At 24.8% G+C, this 20762-nt stretch overlaps 4 protein-coding genes across 6 annotated transcripts; 2 read left to right on the top strand and 2 right to left on the bottom strand.

Annotated features, from left to right (window-relative positions):
- Nucleotides 1-398: 398 nt before the first annotated feature.
- Nucleotides 399-7263, bottom strand: LOC107068228 (Protein tyrosine phosphatase 52F). The gene is given in 19 exon segments (XM_015324434.2): nucleotides 399-583; nucleotides 740-838; nucleotides 918-984; nucleotides 1072-1207; nucleotides 1317-1465; nucleotides 1553-1675; nucleotides 1757-1891; nucleotides 1960-2036; nucleotides 2110-2142; nucleotides 2145-2335; nucleotides 2999-3104; nucleotides 3206-3409; nucleotides 3513-3800; nucleotides 3877-4191; nucleotides 4262-4579; nucleotides 4667-4945; nucleotides 5053-5370; nucleotides 5467-5760; nucleotides 6324-7263. Coding segments are annotated over 19 exon segments (3453 nt in total). The 5' UTR covers nucleotides 6643-7263; the 3' UTR covers nucleotides 399-581.
- A 1411-nt stretch (nucleotides 7264-8674) lies between these two features.
- On the bottom strand, nucleotides 8675-11165 carry RpL10Ab (ribosomal protein L10Ab). The gene is made up of 5 exons (XM_015324430.2): nucleotides 11074-11165; nucleotides 10571-10726; nucleotides 9506-9654; nucleotides 9006-9178; nucleotides 8675-8906 (listed from the first exon to the last, which is right to left on the bottom strand). Exons 1-5 carry the CDS (start codon nucleotides 11076-11078, stop codon nucleotides 8736-8738), a joined length of 654 nt encoding a protein of 217 aa, XP_015179916.1. The 5' UTR covers nucleotides 11079-11165; the 3' UTR covers nucleotides 8675-8735.
- On the top strand, nucleotides 11034-15617 carry LOC107068224 (TBC domain-containing protein kinase-like protein). Of its 3 annotated transcripts, none has more exons than XM_015324427.2 (14): nucleotides 11034-11172; nucleotides 12161-12373; nucleotides 12452-12701; nucleotides 12762-12990; nucleotides 13069-13343; nucleotides 13432-13578; nucleotides 13664-13784; nucleotides 13860-14021; nucleotides 14130-14307; nucleotides 14391-14597; nucleotides 14686-14945; nucleotides 15032-15159; nucleotides 15232-15394; nucleotides 15479-15617. In XM_015324427.2, the coding sequence occupies exons 2-14, from the start codon at nucleotides 12169-12171 to the stop codon at nucleotides 15584-15586; spliced, it is 2433 nt and encodes an 810-aa protein (XP_015179913.1). In that variant the 5' UTR covers nucleotides 11034-11172; nucleotides 12161-12168; the 3' UTR covers nucleotides 15587-15617. The 3 variants fall into 3 exon arrangements, with proteins under 3 accessions (XP_015179913.1, XP_015179912.1, XP_015179914.1); XM_015324426.2 differs by lacking the exon at nucleotides 11034-11172 and adding an exon at nucleotides 11615-12071; XM_015324428.2 differs by lacking the exon at nucleotides 11034-11172 and adding an exon at nucleotides 11615-12088.
- A 455-nt stretch (nucleotides 15618-16072) lies between these two features.
- LOC107068223 (protein broad-minded) lies at nucleotides 16073-20585 on the top strand. Its single transcript, XM_015324425.2, has 8 exons — nucleotides 16073-17872; nucleotides 17963-18300; nucleotides 18390-18586; nucleotides 18712-19095; nucleotides 19182-19501; nucleotides 19870-20047; nucleotides 20128-20343; nucleotides 20420-20585. The coding sequence occupies exons 1-8, from the start codon at nucleotides 16215-16217 to the stop codon at nucleotides 20552-20554; spliced, it is 3426 nt and encodes a 1141-aa protein (XP_015179911.2). The 5' UTR covers nucleotides 16073-16214; the 3' UTR covers nucleotides 20555-20585.
- The last annotated feature ends 177 nt before the right edge of the window (nucleotides 20586-20762 follow it).

The following is a 20762-nucleotide window of genomic DNA, read 5'->3' as shown; positions in this document are numbered from 1 at the left end:
TTACTTTAAGTAGTGATTTGTAAACTTTTTCTATTTTTGGCGAACTTGCTCTATTCAAATTTTTTTAAGGTATTCACTTAGCTGTTATTTGGGAAATTAAAAATATTTCCTTAAAGTCTTCATATGTGATAAAATATTTTACAATTATGTTTAATATTATAAATAACTATTAAAAAAAAAAAAAAAAAAATAGCTAGTTCACAAATAAGTATATACATTAAAAAGTTAACTAAAGAATATAAATTAATTTTACCATATTTGTTTTTCGCATTATGTTTTTTTTTTTTAACGTCTCTTTTAGTTTCATTATTATATATTGTTCTGTAAAAAAAAATTATTCAATTAAAATGAATTTAAAAAATCAATATAAATAGATTAGTCTAGATTAAGTTGCTTACTTTGATCTTTAAAAATTAAACTTTGTACAAATTTCTCATTTGAAGTTGTATAAAATTCATGTTTAACATATTAATTTCATTAGATAAATCTTTTGTTCAATTTTACGTTCATTGAGTCAGACATTGACAAGGCACATATTTGATCATATATTTGTTGACATTTGAAAATAGAGTAAATATTGCTCCTAAATAAGATTCATTTTATCAATATTAAAAATTTACTTTTTTCTTTTTGATAGTATATGATATAAATATTGTTTAAATAATAATTTAATAATAATAATAATAATAATAACAAAAATAAACAAAATCAGTGCAATTAATGTGAAAAATTCACATACATGTTTCAAGATTTACTTTATTGCTGTCATCGGAGTTCATTGTTTCACTTGTACTTTTAGAATTATTTTCATGCACAGGTTCCACAGGAGGTGGCTTATCTGTATTATAAAAAAATTTAAAGTTATTTTTATTTTGCCAATAAATCTAATTGTTTATTATTATTGTTGAATAACTTACACGTCTTTAAAAAATATGGATTTTTAAGAACCTGCATTAAACAGTTATATATATAGGTATATTGGCTCTAGAATAATAAAAAAAAAAGTGTTGAATAATTAATCCTGTTGCATATATAATGATCTTTTCAATAATTTTGAATTCTATTGCATACCTCTCGTTGAACCATGTTTATTCTATGATGTCTTAATCTATAGACAGTTCCAAACACATCTAGTTTTCTATTATCTCTAAGATATTGCAAAAGAATATCAATTGCTATGAGAGTACCTGTTCTACCAATTCCTGCACTAGAAAAATATATATGTACATCATTAAAACATTAGTTTTATAATTTATTATTTAAAAGAAAAAAATAATAATAATGTTTATATCTAATAACAGTATATATTGTAATACCTGCAATGGACAACAACTAAACCTTTATTAGTACCAATATTACGACGCAAAATTTGACAAAAATTGATCATTGAATCAAAATCTTCTGGAACGTCATGATCTGGCCAATCTTTAAAATGAAAATGTGTTATCGTTTTCTTTTTATTTTCCTACAAAAATAACAACATTTAAATATCATTTATAACATAAATATATAATAGAAATATTTTATACTATAATAAATAAAAAAAAAAAACCTTTTGCAATATCAATGTTCTTTGAGTGTATGTTCTAAAATCTAATTCGCTTGTACATCGTATTGTTATATTTTCATATCCAAATGTTTCTCTAATTGTTGGATAATATTGATGACACTTTACCTACAAAAATAATATGTAAAAATATTTTATTTGAATTATCATCAGTTAAAGTTCACTACTATCATGTGAAATAATACTTACTTTATCTTTTTCAACTAATTGAGTTAACATAACAATAATATTTATTTCATATTGATCAATCATTCTCCAAAAATCATATGTTGTATCTTCTTTTGGTCCTTGACAAGCTATATATTCATCTTCTCCACTATAACCCTATTATTTAACTTTGTTAATAATGTATCATAATGTATAGTAAATTTGTAATTTCATACTTTACTTACTTTTATAAATGAAGCATTAATATAATCGGTATTAGGATCATTATCAATTACTTCTAATTTAACTCTTGAAAAATCATCTGTAAATATAAATATTAAATTAATATGATTTCTATATAGAATATTTACGTTTAAGTAATATGTAATACATACATGGTAAAATATCAGAATATCGATTTTTTTTCTATTAGCTTGCAAACAAGCAGTATTCGTTGGCATCTGTAAATCCACACTTAAAGTTTGAAGTAACCTAAATTCATTACTTAATTTACCAGGATTGTCAACAAGTTCCTGACAATGTGCAAGAAATTTTTTTCTTGTAAATGGAGTAGGTATTGGTGATCCAGACATATCAGCATTTAAAAACTGACGAAATATTCTGAAATAATAGAAATAAATTATTTAATATTTAATAATAACTTATTTTCCCAATTCAAATTATTGATCATAATGAAATCAAATGATTAATCAGAATTTATTATAGAGTATATTTAATTGTAATTATACAAATTATAATTAATAATCATAATTGATATCACATGATCAATTGTATTTAAATTAAATTTTAGTAATGAGTGAATACTTTGTCAATTTGAATAATAAATTCTATTATTACACGCACTTAATTAAAAAATGTATGTTTTTCTTCATGAAAAATTGAAAATTATAGTTAAATAGAATGAATGAACTTTAATGAAGCTATAACACTATTTATATTAGTTTAGTTTAAATACAATCATGAATAACATTTAATATGACTAATTATAATTTTGTGGTTAACCATTAACTTTTTGTAACTACTATAGGTGACATATACTCTGCATTCATATGACAAATGCATTCAATGGCCTTGGCTCTTATAGCTATAACATCCTTCTGAGTCACAGAATAAATATTGATTATTTCTCACAAATGTATAACTGACCAATGTGACTAACTATATCTATATTAAATGTCTTTACACATTGATGAAATTAATTCTATTTAAACAATAAAAATAAGATGTAAAAAAAAAAAAAAAAGAAGAAGAATTTCTACTCACGTATATGGAGAACATTTTCGTACAAGTAGCATTGTTGTTGTCAAAATACCCAAAAATAAAATTCCAAGTACAATTCCAATTACAGCTCCGACATCTAACTCTGCATCTATCATAATTAATAGTATTCTTTAGATAGAATAATAAAAATAAATGTAATGCGCGCATATATAAAATTTATTTCATAATGATATCTATTTTAATACAAACTTGTTTTGATCAAAAAAGCAGGTGAATCCGTAAAACCTCCAGAAGTAAATGCACGCATTCTAACATCATACCATGTATCTGATTTAAGTGGTCCATTACAATATAATCGTCCATTTGTATTAGATGATATCTCTTTACAAGCTGTATCTTCACCAAGTACATATTTTACTGCCTTTATGTGACCATAATCAGCAATATTATTTGCTAAAATGTGTGTCAATGCACAAATATTTATCAATTATATATTTCAACAGAAAAGTTTTGTCTTCCTTTTTTTTATTTATTTATTTATTTATATTTTACTCACGGAAAGGATGCCATCTTGGTCTAGTAGCTTGATATGATATAGAAAAATCATTTTTCATGGATTCTTCCCACGATGAAACATTTGGCCATCCATTTTCAGTTAAATTAAATTTAATTTTGGAAGCAACATTATATCCTTTTCTTGAAACCATAATAGCATAATATTTAATTTCACCATTATCATCAGAAAATAATGGAAGTAAAATGGTGACTGATGTAGTAGACCTGCGTGCTTTATATGCATCTATAGTAATTGATTTTATATATTCTTCATTAGGTTCTGATGGAACTGTAATAATAAAACAAATTATAAATAAACAATATTTTTCATTTATAAATAAGAAAAACTATTGTATAAAACATACTTCCTGATTCTGTTACAAATGTTACAACATTACTATCGTTACTCCAACCCGCAGCAGTTCTAGCTTTAGCAGTTGCAGTATAATTTGTATACGGTTTTCCTTTTGAATACTCAAATGATGTGGCAGTAATATTTCTAATGATAACGACACCAGAAACATTATCATTATATGACTCTGATCTTTCAGATAACGTATACCATGTAAATTTAATTTCATACTCTATCAATACTCCTGGCAAATATGTAGGCTTCTCCAAAGTAACGATAAATTGAGTATCTGTTACATTTATTACATTAATAATAGGTGGTGGTAATACTGAAAAGAATTAATGCTGTAATATATCACGTATTGTTATACATAATAATATGTATTTCTAAATATTTACCATCTTCTAGTGTTGTAATATTTATTGGTTCACTTAATGAACTGTTTCCTACTTCATTAATAACAAATCCTTCACATAAATATGTTGTATAAGGGCTAAGATCTGTTACTGTTATATCTGCCAACATTGTATGATTATTCAAGCTTATTTGAGCATCTCCTGATTTTGGTACATAACCGTGTCCATGACTTTTTACATAATTACATGTAACTATTAAAGATTCCAGTTTACAATTGTTTGCTACATTTCTAATACTCCATATCATTGATATATTAGAAGTTCCTGGTTCATTTGCAAATAATACAGGAGATTGCGTTACTAAAACATTCAAACAAATTATATAATTACTTATAATTAATAATCTGTATAAATAAATAGATTTTCAATGGCACATTTGTTACATACTTTTTTTATTTGTTTTTTCTTCAATAGTAGCTAAAATTCCACTTGAAGAATCTTTACCAAGTGCAACAACATGAATCATATAGGAAGTACAAGCATATAAATCCTTTATAATTATTGATGTATTTGTGGTATATAAGATTTTAGAAAAATTTGATTCCGTATTAGATATTGTAACACTATATGTTTGAACACATTGTCTTCCAATTATTGGCGGTAACCAACGAATTTTTAAAGCAAAATCATCGGGTTCTGCGATCAATGACTGTGGCTCACCCGGTGCTATAGATAAGTTATACCAATAGTGTTGATATTTATATATATATATTTATATATACACACATATATGTAATTTTTGTTTCATAGCTTATAATCTTAGGAAATCTTACTTATTGTTCTTGTTATATGAGATATTGTTTCTCCAGTTGATTCTGCAGAATTAGTTACTATTTTAATAGTATAAATGTATTTTGTACAAGGTTCGAGACTCATTTCAGTATAATTTGTATTTTTAGTAATGTTAACTTCTTTATTATTTTCATCGCAATTATTTTCAATGCATTTTATAACTTTGTAATAATCAATACAATTAATATATTTATTGGGAACATCCCAAGTCAATTTCAAGCCAGTTTCATTCTCATTGTTTATTTCAATATTGTTCAATTCAGAAATAAATAAATTTTTCACATTTTCGACATAGGTAACTAAAATTTAAATGTATTAGATTAATTTATTAAAAATATCTAATAATATGTTATATATATATATTATCAAAGATATATATATATATATATACTTACGATTAGAACTCGTTTGTTGCGTTACATTAATACCATTTGATCTATTATTTTCTACGACTATAAACACCTCAAATGTATAAGATGTACATGGATTAAGTTCGGTAACATTATATGTTATATAATATAATATACTTATTAGATTTTTCGATTTTTTCGTCTGACCATTGTATGTTACAATAGTATAATTCAATGGAATATCATTATCACTTGAACATGGCCCATACCAAGACAATAATATACTTTCTGTATCAACTGCTTGGACCGTTAATTCCTTTATATCTTCATTTTCTAAAACTATAAAAATGTATTTCTATTTTTATCCTTTTGTTTCCCATAAATTCATTAAATATCTCATAGCGCATATTACAGTTCATAGACAATTCATTTTTTTTTTTTTTTAATTTGTATTTAAACATAGGCACACCTTATTTTTTTTTTTTTTACATATTTTATTTACTTTTACACGCAAATTGTAAAAACATATACTATCAATACTGCGCAGAAAATGTCAAGAAAATGATAAATATTTAAAAATTAATTTATTATTATTATCATTATTATTATTATTATTATTATTATTATCAGGATTATTATCGTTCTATTTTTCTCAAAATAATTATTTTTCTTTTTATATGTTTTTTAATTATTAAATTTAAATATTTGTAATCAATAAATTTCTATATATTAAATTACTCTTTTTGTTTTGTTGTTGTTGTTGTTTTTTTTTAATCTAATAATTTGTATTAATTTAAAAAAAAATTTCTGTAAATTAATTTTTAAATGACTTTACACGATTTTGTTGTCACGGTATGCACTCACCATGTAAAAAGAAGATCCAGATGTATTTATAGACTCACCTATTCCGTCTATTGTATTTGATTTTTCACATAAATTGAAATGAATTCCATTTTGATCATTATTAAATTCAGGTGAAAAATATAATTCTTTGTATTTGTCAATATAATCGGGAATCAAATTTTTCGTAGGCGTATTAATGTCTCCTCCCATTTTAGATAAACTTTTGTCTTTATCAAAGGAAGAGTATTTTTGGATAATGTTCGATGTTATCTCTAAATTTTCATTTTTTTCAATCGTATCTTCCTCTCCAAATGCATACAAAATTTGTATAATGTAAATCAACAATTGTAAATGTTTTTTCGATATCATCTCTTTCATCTTGCTATCTGTATATTATATTTAAAAAAAAAATAATAATAATTTACATTTATATGTAATATCTATATACAGGGTGATTTGTAACTGGTGATACAAGCGAAAAGGGGATGATTTTACATGAAAAAATAAATTGAAAATATAGAATAAATATTTTCCGTTTGAGGCTTTCGTTTGATGAGAAAATCGACTTTGAATTTTCGCAAAGTGCGTAGTATTTTACAAAGTAAAATATATATATATATAATATGTATTATTCTTTGTATAATTAATGTATTATATTATATATGTCATTTTTTGTTCCTATATATAGTTTTATTTATAATTTATTTATTAAACACGTTCACGAAGAATTCATTTTATAATACAAATGATGAACTGATACCAAGTAACTCATTATTGTCGATAAAATCATATTTCTGTATAAAGATGAATTTAAACGTAATAATATCTACATTGTCCATTTTTTACGATGTTTATACTCATAATCAAAAGATATGATAGATAACAACGATTGAAAAAGACGTCAAACATATAGAAAATATTTATATAAACCAGATTTCAAATAGTCAATAAAAATTTATCATATAATACTATTTTTATATTTAAAGAAATACATATTATATATTATATTTTATTATATGCACACGATAATAAGAGTTCATCGATTTTATCGAATCAATCGAAATCAAAAATCTTTGAAATGTTATCATTGAAATTCAATCAACATTCGAATTATTAAAATCAATTAAAAACCATATTTTTATTTATTTTCTATAGAAGATAAATAATATTATTCAAATGAAAAAAAATAATATAGTTATGAATTTATATAAAATATTCAATTACAATTATATTATTTGACAAATATTCGTCAATATTGAAATGTTAAAATTTATTATTGTTTTATCATGTCAACTTGCCTTTATAACTTTGGTTTGATTATCAGTTCCAATTAATATTGTTTTGTTTTTTTTTTTTTTTTTTTTTTATTTAAATACACATATCGAACACAAATTTCACGTTTTATACTTTGCGCGTGTCAATATACAAATTACAATACAATATTCCAACAAATACACTATCGATGACACGTTTAATGTGTAGACTCGAGAGAATACAGGAATTATTTCGAAAACGTGGAACTTTAGAAGCGTTATGGCTTCCTGATACTAATCATTGTTCAACCACTCATTTACAATCTCTTTTATTTTGTTGCCTTTGTTGAGCACTGATATCACTGATAAAAAAGTTCACTCTTGCTCAAAGTGACACTTAGTGTTACTTTATTGATCAAACATAAATAAATTGCTGTAGATCCTTGTCATAGATAGACAAATTTTTCATATTAACATTCTAATATTTATTTTTTAATTATTTCAATAATTTTAATAATTAATAATCAAAGAATTTTAATGTTTTGTACATATTTCAATTTATTTAAAAAAAATAAACAACAAATTTTTCTATTCATTATTTCTATAGAATTAATGTAAAATCAATAATATTAAACATGTATATAATTGATTACTATGCTTAAGAAACACAACAACAATTAGTAATTTAATGAGAACTAAGGGTTTAAGGACGTAAGGATAAAAGTAGATGTTTACTTTCTCTGTCTATCCCCACTTTTACTTATTTTCATAACATAATTTTATGATTTCTACATTTATAGAAGACACATTTTTCATTTATAATCAATCGTGAATAAAAAGATATTTGAATGTTCACGCCAAATGGCGCCACCCGTCCTAGCCAATCAGACCTGCATTCCTTCTAGGAGGGAAGGGGTAAATATGGTGGGGGAACTGACGAACTAAGTGATGATACGAAAAAAGGTTATAATTTTTAGATATTCATACCGTATCTAAACCATTTCAATTTTTACTGATAATTATAAAAATAGGAACTAAATAGAACATATGTTAACTACTAGTTTCTTTTTTTAACAAGATAAATGATATGCTATAGAAGGACGAATATAAATTTTTGAATTAGGCTTTTTATGTAACAAACAATATACATATATATATATATTTTTTTTCAATTATTTTATTGTGTTTTGTATTCATCATGTATAAGTATTAAACTTATTAGAACAATCTTTGTGGAGGTCCCATAGAAGATTTGATGTGTAGAGAACGTACATTTTGCCAATGCTTTTTCAACAATGAAACTAAAAAGTTAATAGACAAATGTACATTTTGTACCAATTCATCTGGAGTCATTTCTACGTGTCCTACTGCTACCGATAAGCAAAGAACCTATTTAAAAAAAAAAAAACAAAAGAAAAATAGTTATTACAGAAATAAATACAAATCATATTATTTTTTGTATACATTAGGTTATAATATAAAATGTACCTTCTTCATTTGGAACTTAATCGTAGCTTTTACTTCATCAATTTTTGCAACCATCGATTCCTGGTGAGATAGAAGACCAGGGAATTTACCAGCCTTGTTTAAACCAGGACCCAACAAACGTGGGATTTGTTTAATCAAAGATTCACTGGCTAGAAAGGCGTCATACTTCTTTGCTGTTAAAATAATAAATCATTGTAAATGTTAATATGTTTCTTATATGCATTTATATTTTTACGTTGTTTAATTTCATTGCAAATATTAATTTGAAATATTATTTGAAAAAGGATTGTCTCTACACTCATTGAGGAGCAACATGGAAAAATCACATTGCTCTCACCCGGTGCAGACTTTTTGCTCTCCTTCTCTTTGACAACCATCAATATTACAAATAAAAATTATTGATGGTGCTTTTTAAAGAAGGTATGTATATTAAACAATTGAAATATTTGCAATTATTCAATTTAAAAATCTAATAATATAATAATATATATTATATATACCTAGTTTCTTAACAGATTTTTTATTCTTGTTCAATTTTTTTAAAGCTTCTGCATCCATGTATGGGATGCCGTTTGCTTTGGCTTCGTCACAATGTTGTTGATCACCCAATACACACACTTGCATTTTTGGTCGAGGAATGTTCTTCAATCTGATATCAATAACAAATATATTCATATAAACTGGATATTAATTCAATATCCAGTCATAAGAGACTTATTTATTTAAAATAAACTATTTATGTATAAAACTTTATGTGCTTGAAAATTGTAGTGCAGTATAGCGTTGATTACCTGAATAAAGAATTAATCTCTGGTACGTAAATATATTTATATTTTATAATAATATAATAATAAAATAATTAATAATATAAAAATAAATAATATAAAAAAAAAATAAAAAATAAGTTATATATTTAATAAAGTTTATATTAATATAACGTATCGTCATTGTACGGAAGCACGCGCGGATGCCGGATATATCCGACGGAAGAAGTGAAGAGGTTAAGGAACACGTGGCAAGGCCACGTGCTGTATTCGTTAACTTATAAACCATTCAGATTAAAAAAAAATATACTAAATTTGTAATAGTTTTACAAGATAATTAAGAATTTGATTATTTTTTTAGACCAGATCTGATAACTGACCATCGAAACAGTTTATTCAGACAATCGACGCTTAACTGTATAGTCTTTTTTATATAATTTAATAAAATTGCATAATATCAATATTCTCAGATTATAATTGTTAACAGCACAAATAAATCAGATAATACATGCTAAGATACAACATCATTGAATATTGATTATGCATAAAATTAGAAAATGCCACCACATTTTGAATAAACTTACCGGTAGGATCATGAAACATGATCCTGAAAATAAAATATATAACGGTATAATACCTCCCCAGTCTTTTAAGACCCTGGGTAAAGGTCCGCTAGGTAAAAACCTAGCTTCCTGACGATTAATGAAGTGACCTTTTCGTGTTTTATAGTATTACATTGTTTTTTTTTTTAAATATAATAATTAAACCCCGAAAAGAACCCTCAGTCAGGTTAAAACATACTTAACGGTGCCTGAGAAACGCTTATCCTTTTGTGGGTCATAATTTTTAAGTCCTATTTGTAGTTCCACCGTTTCCAAGAAGTTCCTCTTCTTGTCCTTCGAATTCTGCAGTACGGCATTAACGCACTCATAAAGAGTATCACGTGATACTTTGGACCTATAACGTAGAGGTTATAATTCACAAAGTAGTATACAATACTTTTTTTAATTTATAAATATAAATTTTTGTAATATATTATTTAATAATAATAAAAAATTTGTATTTATTCCTTAAATATATATATTTGAAAAGTATCACGGTTACGATTCGCGAAAAATTATAACGATTAATTACTTTCAAAAAAAAATCAGATTGTTTGAAATTACATATTTTTCAAGAATATCTTTATTAGGAAAAAAATAATCATAGCAATAAATTAATACGAATCGTATTATTTATTTTATAAATATATCTACGAATAAATATTAAAGATTAATAAGATATATTGAGATAGAAAAACTCACGTCATTTTTTAGAAATGGACGAGCCAGCAGTAGATGTTCAACTGTACTTCTTGAGCGATCAGACCGGAAAGACCGCTATGCTTGACCGTCATCTATAAGGTAAAGTAAGAAAAATACTAGATGAGAAACTCGTAGTAGAAAATGGAGTTCAATCCATAGAATAAAAACATACAAGAAAGGTTTTTAAAGTTTCATATCGATTAAAAAAAAAAGTTTTAACATTCGATATTTTGTTAGACCAATAATAATCTTATATAAAAATAAAAATAATGTCATGTGATTTTCATTTAAATTATAATTATCTTTTTGTTTATTATAAGTTTATTGTGTGAAAACATATTTTTAATTTTACATCATTTTAGTGTTTCATTAAAGAAAAAAAAAGATACATTTGAAAGATCGAATATTATTGTTTTAATATTTTTTAATATTAAAAACAGATTTTCATATACATATGTATATATATAACTTATATACATACATATATATAATTCAGATATATATTTTAATGTAATAGTAATATATATATATATATAGTGTAATAGTACAGTAATGTTGTCCAAATATATTTACTATTTTATTATGCAAAAAAGTGATAAATGTATATGTTTTATATAAACAAATATTGTTTAAAATATTTGACAACAGATTATAAACCGAAATATCAATTTACTATAGCTCTACACTATATATAAATGTATTATTATTATTACTGTGTTATATTAGAAGAGTTGATAGCACAGTTCATGACAGATAAGGACAGAGTAAACTAAATGTTAATTTTTACGAAACCATTGCAATAAATTCATTCAACGATCGTTTATAAATACTTTTGTTTTTAAAACGTTTCATCAGTTTATTTGTAATAATGTTTTAAGTGCATGAATAATATCATTTTTCAATAAACGATATAAATAAACAATTAAACAAAATATGTGTCTTTAATGAGAAGATTAAAGAATATAAAACTATAATAATTGCAAAGTAATAATACTATGGTAATACATTGATAAAAGTAAACAATATTTATTATTAATAAATATAATATTTGTTCATAATTATAATCTTTTTTTTTTTTTATTAACAGTTTCAAAAATGTGTCCTGCACTATTGGAAAATGAAGAGCGTTGTTTGGGTGGAATGACATTTTTTGCACAAAGTCATCCAGTTGAAGTTTGTGGAAGTAATGGCCTTCCATTAACACCAAATTCCATAACTATTTATGGGAAATCTCAATTTTTAAAAACTATATGTCATCCAAATTTATCAGAATATCTTGATATCATTAGAAGTAAACATGGTATCGTATTTAATTTCTAAATCATATAATTCTAAACATTAATAGTCAATGATACAATCAGTGTTTTATAATTTACAGAAAGGATAGTGGTAGTTTCTGAATATAATGGTGAGCCTTTAAGTAGTAAAAAGGATCTATGTGTGAATGATATTGTAAAGATTGCGTTCCAGTGTCTATTAGGTTTACGACAAATGAATGATTTAGGTTTAGTTCATAGACACTTAAGTCCAGATAATATACTTATAAATAAAACCGGAAATGTACAATTATACAATTACGGCTTGTATTATATGACTGATGGAGGAAAAAATGTATCTTTTCCAATTGGGTACGTTTAATGAAAATATTCTTTTATATTAGAATGGATTTTATTCTAATTTTTCTTCAGGTATCCAAAATATACAGCTCCAGAAGTATTTTTAAGTAGTGGACTCAGTGGTATAAAGGTAGATTCTTGGTCACTTGGAATAATAATTGTAGAACAATTATTAAAAAAACAAATCTGGTCTGGAGTCAAGTTATCACAATGTTTACGTAAAGTTTTGAGTCTTATACATTGTGAAACTTCTGTATTTGAACGTCTTGCAAGAGAACATAATTGTTTTGATATTTATGAGGTATTTAAATATATTTTGTATTATAATTTGATATTGTGCGATATTAGAGATGTCATTTTCATTTATTTTCTTTTTTAGGAATTATCTTCTGAAATAAAAGAATTTATTGATTCTTGTTTACAAGTACATTCGTCAAAACGTAAAACACCAGAGGAATTATTACAATTACCATTATTCATAGATCTTTTAATGCAAAATGAACAAGAAAAGGAAGAAAGTCAATACAAAAATGTGATTGTTAGAAAAATGAATGAATTGTATTATCTTTGGCAATTAGCTGGAGGAGATATCACAGTAGAATTAAAGAAACAAGGCCTCATTAGATCAAGACCACCTATTTTATCTATACCTAAGTAATAATATAAATATCAATATGTATATTATAATTATAAGAATGATTTTCATTTGAAAAATAACTACAAATATTTCATTTATTTACAGTTTAGTAATATTATTAGGACAAATATTTGGAAGAAGAGATACAGCTGGTTTACTTGATCTTAGAGTTGTTAAAGTTTCTTTAGATACTTTACGTCAACGTTTGTCTCATATTCCATACATTGCTAATTATCCTTGGTTAACTCCTGAGTAAATATTTGCATTATAAGCATTAATACTCTTTCTTGTTCTTGTAATATATAATACGAGATAAATAATAATTCAAATTTAACAGAATGCGTGTCCATGCGCAGGAAGATTTAACAAGTGCCGCATCACAATTACCATTGATAATCAGAGAAAGAGATACTGAATATCAATTTTATAGATTAGTTTTATATGACAGACTCTTACAGGTAATATTTCATTAACAAATATATATATTATAATTTTACATAATGGTGTTATATTAAAAATATAATTTCATATAGATTTTACCACTTACACGAGAAGCAATTATTAAAGAGGCACATAAAGATATTCCACCATTGGTTCGTGGAGCTGTTTGGGCAGCTTTACTTGATATTACTGGTGATGTTCAACAACGATATGATATGATTGATAAAGAAACACCTACACATACAGATAGACAGGTAATGAAATATATATCTTATGTAAGTCGATTAACAAACTTTTCTTCTTCATTTTGCAAAGAGAAAATGTAATATAATTTTTTGGTTTGTATCAAAAATATTTGTTAGATAGAAGTAGATATACCAAGATGTCATCAATATAGCGAATTATTATCATCTGGGTCAGGACATGAAAGATTACAAAGATTATTAAAAGCATGGGTTAGAAATAATCCACATTATGTATATTGGCAAGGATTAGATTCATTAACAGCACCATTTCTTTATTTGAATTTTAATAATGAAGGTACTTCTTTTAATTCATTTCTTCATATTATTACATTAATTAATTTTATTAATAAATTAATTATGTGTATATATCATTTTTAGCAAGAGCATTTGAATGTTTGTCTGCGTTCATACCAAAATATCTTCATAAGTTCTTTTTAAAAGACAATTCTGCAGTAATACAAGAATATTTAGGAAAATTTTCTCAAATTATTGCATTCCATGATCCACAATTAGCAAATCATTTGAAATCTATTAATTTTGTTCCCGAATTGTTTGCTATACCATGGTTTCTCACCATGTTTTCACGTAAGTTTTTACATTTATAAAAAAATATATGTAATTTTTGAATCATTTTTACTTCACATTTTCTATTAATATAATTTTAATGTTACAGATGTATTTCCATTACATAAAATATTGCATTTGTGGGATAAACTTTTATTAGGAGATTCATCATTCCCACTTTTAGTTGGATTAGCAATATTAAAACAATTAAGAGATTCTTTACTTGCGTCAGGATTTAACGAATGTATTCTTTTGTTTTCTGATTTACCAGAAATTGATATAGAATTATGTGTAAAAGATTCTATGACTATGTATCAAAATACACCACCTAGTATAACGTACAGAAAACATCAATTGAACAGATCAAAAGTACAAAAATAAAAATCTATGTTTATTATATTTCATATTTTCTCTCTCATCAAGTTTTATTATAATATGTTTATTTGTAATGTCAGGAAATGAATTGGACAGATCCTGAACCTGGAACGGAAAAAATGCCAAGAATAAGTGTAGATGATTTTTTAAATCTGTTAAATAATACTCCTGACGAAGTAATAGCTGTGGATATACGAAATAATATACAGTGAGCACATATTAACAAATAAATATCAAATTTATATGAAAATATTTAAAAATAACAATTTTCTTTTAACAGATTTGAAAGAGGAGCTGTTATAGGAAGTATTAATATTCCTTTCACAAGTGTGCAACTTTCTCAAACGAATATTGACACTCTTGGACCTCATGCTAAACCTCTTGTAGATAATAAAAATTGTATAGTCGTTATTATAGGACCCCATGATCAAAATAATGCGCTGGTAAATATTTAAACAATTTTATAGATATTTTATAAAAATATGATTGACATATTATTTAAATTTTATCAATATTGTTATTTATAGTTTGCGGACTTTCTTGTAAAATGTGGTGTCACGGGAGTATGTTCTTTACAAGGTGGTATTTATGCTTTACGAACAAAATCTCCTAATATTATAGTATCTATACGGTAAATATATATATTCGTTTATTATGTGAACAAAATATGAGATGCGATTTAAAATAATCCAAAATATTACATATATAATTTTGTTTGGATTAAAGATAATGGTCTAGATCAGGAGTCGGCAACCTGCGGCTCGCGAGCCACATGCGGCTCTTTGCGGCTCTTTAGTTTAAAAAGTTTAATAAAAATAAAAAAAAATAAAATAAAACATTTAAAAATCGTTCTGAATCAATTGACGAGAATTAGGCACCGATGAATAAATAGATTAGTTTTTTTATTTTTTTTTTTTATCAAAAAGCTTTATTTATGCGAGAACTATTTATTGTTGACAAGAACAAATTTTGTGATTCTTTAAAAACTTTGAAATGTTGTAAATTGTAATTTTTGGCTCTTCCGACTCAAAAGGTTGCCGACTTCTGGTCTAGATTATTTGTATACTTCTTCCTGCGCGAATAATACTGTTATTGTGTTTATTTCTATCATGGTTGCTATGGTAACTAAATCAACTCAAAAGAGTCTTGCGTTTCTATCCATAGAATGTGTACGTATATAAAAGTCAGTATATATAAATTATTGTCAAGGTTAGGGTGTGTATAATAATTGTTAAAACTTTAGTATTATATATATAAAATATAATGGATAAACGAGTGTTGCCAAATATTAACAAGTGGATAAAGAAATGCATAAAAAAAGAATTTGACAATGTGATCAAGGATAATTTAGAGGAGAATCAAGATTCTTCAGAAATAGCTCAAAGAATTATTTCATCTAAAGAAATGCAAGTTTTAATGAATTCTATGAAAATGATGATTATTGAACAAAATTCGGAATCAAAATTTGATAACAGTGCAACAATGGAATCTCATTCTCAATCATCTGCCTCTATTGTTAGTGACATAACTGTAGAAGATTGGAATTCTTCAAAAAATATTGAAGATCAATATAATTATATTATAGATAAAATAAGTTGTGATAAACCTATACATGTAAGATTGGCAGGTTATGAGATATTATTGAAAAGTGATTTGACAAATGTAACAGCTATCTCACAATGGGATATTCTTCAAAATACTTTAAAAGACGGTCTCATGGGTGAAAGTCGAGCCATATTTGAAGCTAGTTTACAAGTTCATGCTAGATTATTAAGTTGTCCAAAGACATATGGTGCGTATAATAATTTATTGAGTTCATTTAATGCTCAATATCATACGCATAAAGTACACGAAATGTTACCGTCATTAATATCTGGAATTAATTTTAAATTTTTCTTACACGAAAAATTAATTCGCATTATGTATTTGATAATACATTATCAAGAAGAATTATTAAAGAGTATAAGAAACGTTGACAAAACTACAGAAGAAATAATAGAACAATTTATAATATTTTTAAGTACTCATACATTTGGTAATTCAATGCAAGGTAAAACATTGTCTATGTTAAATATTGTTGCAACATTAGATCCACAAGCTGATTGGAGTAAAAGATGGACTCATAAAGTATCAACTAGAAGAACATTTTTTTCTATATTAACCAAATCACCAAGTTTACTTCAATATGCTATACAATGCATTAACAAAGGCTTGAATAAATCTCCTATATATACATCTATTTCTATCTGTGACGAACCCATAGAAGCATGTATTTCTGGAGAGACAATAGAAACAATTACTTATCTTCACTGTTTAAATTTTATCTCACAGATATGTAGTTATGAAGCAGGTCGTCAATTACTTTCTGAGACTTTATTAAACGTTCAATTTTCTGTAACTGAATTTTTAATAAGATTAATAAATACGTTGAATGAATTATCATTATCTGGAATAGAAAGTGGGATTTACAATATTATGTGTCAGGCATTACAAAATGTATTAAACAGGCCTACAATTTCGTTAGATACTGATTTTTATGATGCTGCATTATATTCTTTAAATAATTCTTCTGAGAATGATTTAAGAATCTGGCCTCATATGCTATATGTGATAATGCATATGTTGGATACTGTTAATGGGTCAGAAATTTTAATAAATTTTCAAGAATCAAAACCACATTGTACTGCATTGATTATTATGCAACATGTATCTAATGTTTTGAAACAACCTTTTTCTATTATGAATACTGAATATATTTGTAATTTATCTAAAATTATAACAAAATTATTTAATATATTTAATGTCTATGAAATTGTACAAGATGTAATAGAAAATCAATTTTATCCCGCTGTATCACAATTTTACAGTAAATTAGATAAATATTTTATCGAAAATGGAAATAAAGCTCAATATTTAGATGGGTAAGAAATAGAATTGATAATTATTTATTATATTAAATTAAAAGAATAATTATAATTATACGAAATATAAATGTTTTTTTTTCATTGCAGCATAATTAACACAATGATACTTAAAATTGTATCAATACCATTTGGTTTACAAGATTTAACACGTGAATCTTTAGCATTTCAAGAATTAGTACGTGGATCTATCGCACCATTAAGAAATTCATGGACATCCACTGATATTGTTAGCTTTGTGTCATCCGCTGGATATTTTAAATTAGGATGTGATGTTATTGAAAATTTAGCACCACATGTTTTAACTAAGTTGTTAACAGAAACATGTGAAATATTGGAAGATCCAAATTGTTTTTATGATCCATGGGAAAATTCAACAGTTGACAAATTTATACATATTATTGCTCTATTTTCTCTCAATTTTAAATGTATATAATATAAAGAAAAAAAAATTAATAAGATTTAATATTATTAAATTCATATATATATATATAACTGATTATTTATATTCTAACAGGTTTGACTTCATTTATAATAAATACTAATAAATTTGGAAATGATGAGGAAGACAAAATTCCAAGCAATTTAACAGAATTAATACAATGTTCGATTAAATTTGATTCGGCGTACCATTATTTAGGACTTTTATCATTAAACACAATTATTTGGAATTTAGATCTTTATATTTATTTCATAGAAAAATTAAATTTTCAGGTATATAACAAATTAGAAATTTTTTATAATAAGATTTCTTCTTGCACATAAATTTGTATATATATATATTACGTTTTCTTCATAAAAATATACATGTATAATCATTTTCTTTTTCTTTTTTATAGAATGAATTATTGAATTTACAAAATTATTGTATATTTAATATTCAAGCTGACGATGAAATAAGAGAAGAATACATAATAGATGAATCTAGTTTACTTCGACATAAAATTTTATCTAATTCATATTATATCAAACATAAATATCCTAAAAAAGTATTATCAAAGGAATATGAAACTACGAATAATAATATATTTGAACCAGAAGAATATGAATTGTTTTCAACATTACCACCACCTGACTTTACCACAGAAAAAGCACTTTTTAATGATATACAATCTAATACTGAATTAGAAGATATGTTACATGAAAATAAACTTGGATTATTGGATACCAGTTGGATATTACAAGTCAGAAATACATATATAAGTTCTCCAGATTCAATAAAAGTATAATAAATCATAAAAAAAATAACAAAAGATATATAAATTTATATTTTTATATAATTATTAACTCATAATTTTGGTTATTGTAGAATGCAGTTTTGACTACTTTATTAGATCAAATGTGGCAAGCTATTCCAACTGCAGAATGGGCAGATCAATTTGAATGGCCAGAAAATTTTGTATACAATGCAGATTTTTTCTTTTCAGAAGAATTACACGGAATTGATTTGGTTTTACAATATGCTGAATTACATGGACTTCTTCAAAATTCTGAGATTAATAAAGAAACATTGAAACAATTTTTACAAGCTACTAGCATATTTATAAAATATAAAAAACCTAATAAGTTTAAAGGTTTTGATTGGTTTTTATCAACTGTATTTCTTATCTGTGAAGGAGATATGGACAAGTAAGATTTGTTTAATTTTGATTAATTTGAAATAATATTTATTAAATACCTCAGCTGACCGCGAATACACCCTTTCTTAGCAACGAGTTATATTTTCTATCTATGTAAGTTATAATATTTTACAGTAGTAGTTAAAGAATAGTTCTTTAATATGTTACTTGTCAAATTATTACTTATATAGTATGAAAATATAACGTTACATAGATTTAGGGTAACTCTAGCAAATCAAGTAATCATCATTGGTAAAAGGTCTCAGATTGAAAACTTAGTCATCATAATATAATAATAATAATAATAATTATTATTATTGTCTGAATTATTTCATTTTCCTCATTGACCTTTTTTTTTTTTTTTTGAATATATTACAGATGCAAAATATTTATTAAAAAATTGATTTGCTTTCCGTGTATTTTATTTATATGGCCTATTTTTGGTAAAACTATTGATAAAAGCAATCAAGAGAAGTATTCAACTCAATTTATACTTGCACAATATTTAGAAAGTATAATTCACAGTGAAATGCCGAACATAGCTTATGCATTAAAGGTAAATCAAAGATTATATAATTTTTTATTTAGAAAAAAAAAAAAAAAAAAGAGCAAATTAAAATTTTAATTTTAAAATAGAATACCTGCGGTATCGATTGGTGGATGTTATGTACAACAATATTGACTCAATGTTTCTGGGGAATATTATCATGGCAAGAAATAAAACATTTTTTTGCTATTTCTATACTATATTCACCCGATTATATAATATATTATTGTGTATCATTAATATATCACTGCAGGACAACATTTATACAAGATATTACGAATGGAAAAATGTGGCCAGAATATATGGTAAATTTTATTCTTTGTAATTCTATAATAAGTCTCTTTTCTAAAATTACAATTCAATTGAAATGTATTTTTGTAGGTACTAAATGACTACCGATGTCATGATTACATTATATTTATGGATAAATTAGCTAAGAGATATGGAAATAAAATATTACCTATAATGACTGCAAGAAAATTATATTCGAATGATGAAACTGATACTGTGAATTAAATGACATAATATATACTTTTGTTTTGTTTAAGAAGAAAGAATTTTTTTTTGTTTTTTTTTTTTTTATAAAGGATTTCTATGTGCGTACATTTACAGTAAGAAAAATGAAGAAACAAAACCCATTACATTTACATAAACAGTATAAATTCTTCTTTGAAAGAAAACATATAATATTTATATAAATAGATAATGTGCAATTGTTCTTTGT

Source organism: Polistes dominula, unplaced genomic scaffold (genome assembly GCF_049000335.1).
Source record: "Polistes dominula isolate Pdom_NZ unplaced genomic scaffold, Pdom_raw_medaka contig_15, whole genome shotgun sequence".
NCBI classification, from domain to species: Eukaryota; Metazoa; Arthropoda; class Insecta; order Hymenoptera; family Vespidae; genus Polistes; species Polistes dominula.
Note: the sequence above shows the minus strand (reverse complement) of the source record. Positions and strands in the feature narration are given on the sequence as shown.